Source organism: Rutidosis leptorrhynchoides, chromosome 11, assembly GCF_046630445.1.
Source record: "Rutidosis leptorrhynchoides isolate AG116_Rl617_1_P2 chromosome 11, CSIRO_AGI_Rlap_v1, whole genome shotgun sequence".
Lineage (NCBI taxonomy): Eukaryota > Viridiplantae > Streptophyta > Magnoliopsida > Asterales > Asteraceae > Rutidosis > Rutidosis leptorrhynchoides.
In genome coordinates, this window is record NC_092343.1 from 68,848,495 (window position 1) to 68,852,221 (window position 3,727).

At 31.8% G+C, this 3,727-nt stretch overlaps 1 protein-coding gene across 1 annotated transcript; it reads right to left on the reverse strand.

The window, feature by feature from the left end:
* Positions 1-650: 650 nt before the first annotated feature.
* Positions 651-3,433, reverse strand: LOC139877031 (small ribosomal subunit protein uS13z/uS13y/uS13x). The gene is made up of 4 exons (XM_071864437.1): positions 3,383-3,433; positions 3,097-3,257; positions 1,473-1,661; positions 651-967 (listed from the first exon to the last, which is right to left on the reverse strand). The coding sequence occupies exons 1-4, from the start codon at positions 3,383-3,385 to the stop codon at positions 862-864; spliced, it is 459 nt and encodes a 152-aa protein (XP_071720538.1). The 5' UTR covers positions 3,386-3,433; the 3' UTR covers positions 651-861.
* Between the last annotated feature and the right edge of the window lie 294 nt (positions 3,434-3,727).

Genomic DNA, 3,727 nt, shown 5'->3' on the forward strand with positions numbered 1-3,727 from the left:
AACATGTAGCATGCGTAATGTTATTCTTGAATGTTATTCTTCGAGCGTTTTTTTCCCCATAAGATCTAGCCCGATTTAGAGTTTAGGGTTTAGGGTTTTGGGTTTCGTCCCTAAACCCAAAACCCTAAACCGTTCGTGTTAAAAATTCTATCTAAACCCTAATTTTTAAACCCTAATTTCTAAACCCTAAACCCTAATTTCTAAATCCAAAATCCTAATTTCTAAACCCTAATAGCTAAACCCTAATTTTTAAACCCTAATCTCTAAGCCATAATTTTTTAAACCCTAAAAAACAAACTCAGAAGCAAAACATTCATTGCAATGAATGTTATAATTTATTTTTCCGAACGTTTTTCCCACCAGAAGTATCTTTTTAAAATCTTCATATTTTCATGTGATTTTGATGTTTTAAAAAAAAAATTCAAAAAATTTACTTCCCCCAAAATAGCGTTTCCCTTGATTAAATCACTCCATATCACTATTTATAAAATGATCAGGTGACCTGATACACACCAGGTTGGCTATTGTCATCCCTATTCTTGTTTCATAATCAACTCATACAAGAATCTACATTCGCTTGTGTTTGATATCAATTAAACTTAAAACCAAGGCAAGTAAGCTCACGCAGTTTTTTTAATATAACGAAGTACTAAAAAGTAAATAAAACAAGAGATTAAAACAAATATTATAATCCAAAGATATGCAACTCTCAAACGTATACAACTCTTGACATTTAAAAAATTAACATCCAAAAAAGTACAAACATTAACATACTAATGACTTCCCTTAACTCTAAATCAGACGATAATGTGAAATACTAAGAAGGATCTTTTTAAAACCAAAAAGAGAACAAGAACATGTCTATCGTTTTTTGGAGACACCAACAGTCTTACCCCTACGGCCAGTGGTCTTTGTGTGCTGTCCACGTACTCGCAGACCCCAGTAGTGACGAAGACCACGATGATTCCTATTTATTATAAAAAATAGTATAAAAATCTAACAACCACATATTTATAGAGACATAAATGCTAACACAATACTTACCATTCCAATAAATGATGGTACAATTTTTTGTAGAGGTGTCAAAATGAGTGGGTTCATTAAGTAGTTAACTATATGAAAACAGGTAGGGTACAAAATAGTCATTTTCGTAAATTAGGCTAACCCAAATCACTTGTTCATATCTTTTATATGAGGTTCAAGAACTCACAACACCAAAGTACTCGGTCAGCAATTTTTTGGGGAGTACTTGGGGAATACTCAAATATGGACCAAATTTGAATTTGACAGATCTTGACCAATTTTTCGAGTAATCTCGAGTTTTGGCTGAGTTTTGACTCAGCAATCACGAGTAATTTCAAGTTTTGACCGATTATGACCCAAGAAATCTCAAGTTTGACCATAGTTGACCGAGAAAATTGGTCAAAATGCCATCTGTAACATATGCATGACAACATGTAAAAAATACAAACCTGATCTTCTTCAAACGCTCAAGATCGTCCCTGAGTTTCATGTCGAGTGCATTAGATGTGACTTGAGAGTACTTGCCATCCTTGTAATCCTTCTTTCTGTTAAGAAACCAATCTGGGATTTTAAATTGTCTTGGGTTCGCAACAATTGTCATCAGATTGTCAATCTCGGCATTCGAGAGTTCTCCGGCCCTGAATATTTACGTTGAGACGTATTTTTGGTTAGGATTGAACAGAGATTGGATAAATGATAACAGCATTAACGTTATACATGGGATTATGAGAAGTAGTCAAATGAAAAAAAAAACAAATGAAAAAATGAAAATACCAATAATGTAGACCAAGTATTAAATTTGCAAAACAAATTTCTGACTCTATACCCGGCAATTGAGACCCATAGTCTCAAATTTGGGTCAAAGGGTCAAGCTTTTGGGTAAATTGGGTCTTGAAAAAAAATTAGGCCCAGCAATGTGAACCAAAACATAAAAAAAAGGTCCAATGAGTGATTCTTAAACCTATTAGGTCTTATACAGAATATATAATAACGGGTCAAATGGGTCTCAAATCCTAAATTTCAATAAATAAAGACAGGTCTAATGGGTCATATGAATGGGTCATATGAATGGGTCAAATGGGTCGAGCATAAAAAGATTCATCCGTCAATCATTTATGAAAGCATTAATGATTCACCCGTTTAAAAATTTTCCCCGTTCGACCGATGACCCAATTCAACCACATCCACTTTGACCGGTTACCCAAACAGACCAACCTGACCCGTTTGCCAAATATAATAGTAGCCAAGCATGAAGAAATGCAAAAGAAACTTATCAACAGTGTGAATTAACTCTACATCATATATCTATATAGGCTAATGTTTGAGCATACAAAACAACCATATAGATATAGATTTACACCAAAAAGAGTGTCACAGAATATAACAGACAAAAGAGTTCCATGCCTGCTATTATTATCAAATCCTAACATTTATTGTATTCATATTAATTAGTAAAAACAATTTATAACATTACTTACGACCAATTTCAGTTATAAAAAGCCAAGCATACTAATTTTTTATTATCATAAAAAGTGGTCAAAATGAGTAAACATAATCTACCAGGCAGCAACCAAAGTTCAACTAATATCAACAAATATTTGGTTCCTGATTTCTACATCAGTCAACAATGAAAAACCTAAACATTAGCCAAGCATAACAAATCACACATAAGAAGCTAATCAATTGTTAAAGCTACTAATTATCATTTATCCCAATACACTTATGTTGTGTCATGAAAATGCAGTAAACAGAAGCAAAATAATTAAACAAAATAAGTTTTTACATCATCACCTAATAACAACCATCAACTAGTAAAGCTTAATGTACTTAGATGATCCTTGTATACCATTTAAATTAATTTAATTGGTTTTATATTTAAATTTCAATCAATTTTCTCATGGTACAATAATTAAAAACATCTAACCTTACCAAAATTTTATAGACAACTGCTTTACATACATAACCTATAATATGTATCTATTCATAGTAGTATAACTAGATAAATCAACAGCCCTAAATTTATATCAAATCAATATATGAGCAATTAATAGTATAGAATAAATTTAATTATACCTTTTGTTCATATCTACATCAGCTTTTTTGCAAACAATATTTGCAAAACGACGTCCAATACCTTTAATTGACGTCATTGCAAACATAATCTTTTGCTTTCCATCAACATTTGTGTTTTGCACACGAAGAATGTGCTGAAAATCTTCATTTGCAACTAAACTCTGCAAATTTATCAATCAATTCAAATAATATAAACAATTTAATGTCCTTTTATTTTACTAATTTAAAAAAAATTGCAAATTGAATATTGAACAGAACGTATAATATTAAATTAATTAATAATTACCATGACTGCGAATTTTAGTAAGTTTGCTGCTGTTCTTCTTCTTCTTCTTAAAGCGGCTGATGCTCCGATTGACAGTACGTAAACCCTAATTAAGGTAGGGTTGTCGCCTTTTATATACTACTCACTTCTGTAGTTTATTAATGGGCTTTTATAGTTTTCAGGCCTGCTTAGTTATTGGGCTTTTTAATCCCGACCCTTGTTGTTGAAAATAAATTTTACTCCACCGGGCTCCAGATACCCCAAAAAAAAAGAAAAAAATGGAGAATTATCTATTAATCTATTAATTTATATATATATGCAGCTCAAGTGGTTAGGGTCTTGAGTTATTGCAAGAGGTCTAAGGTT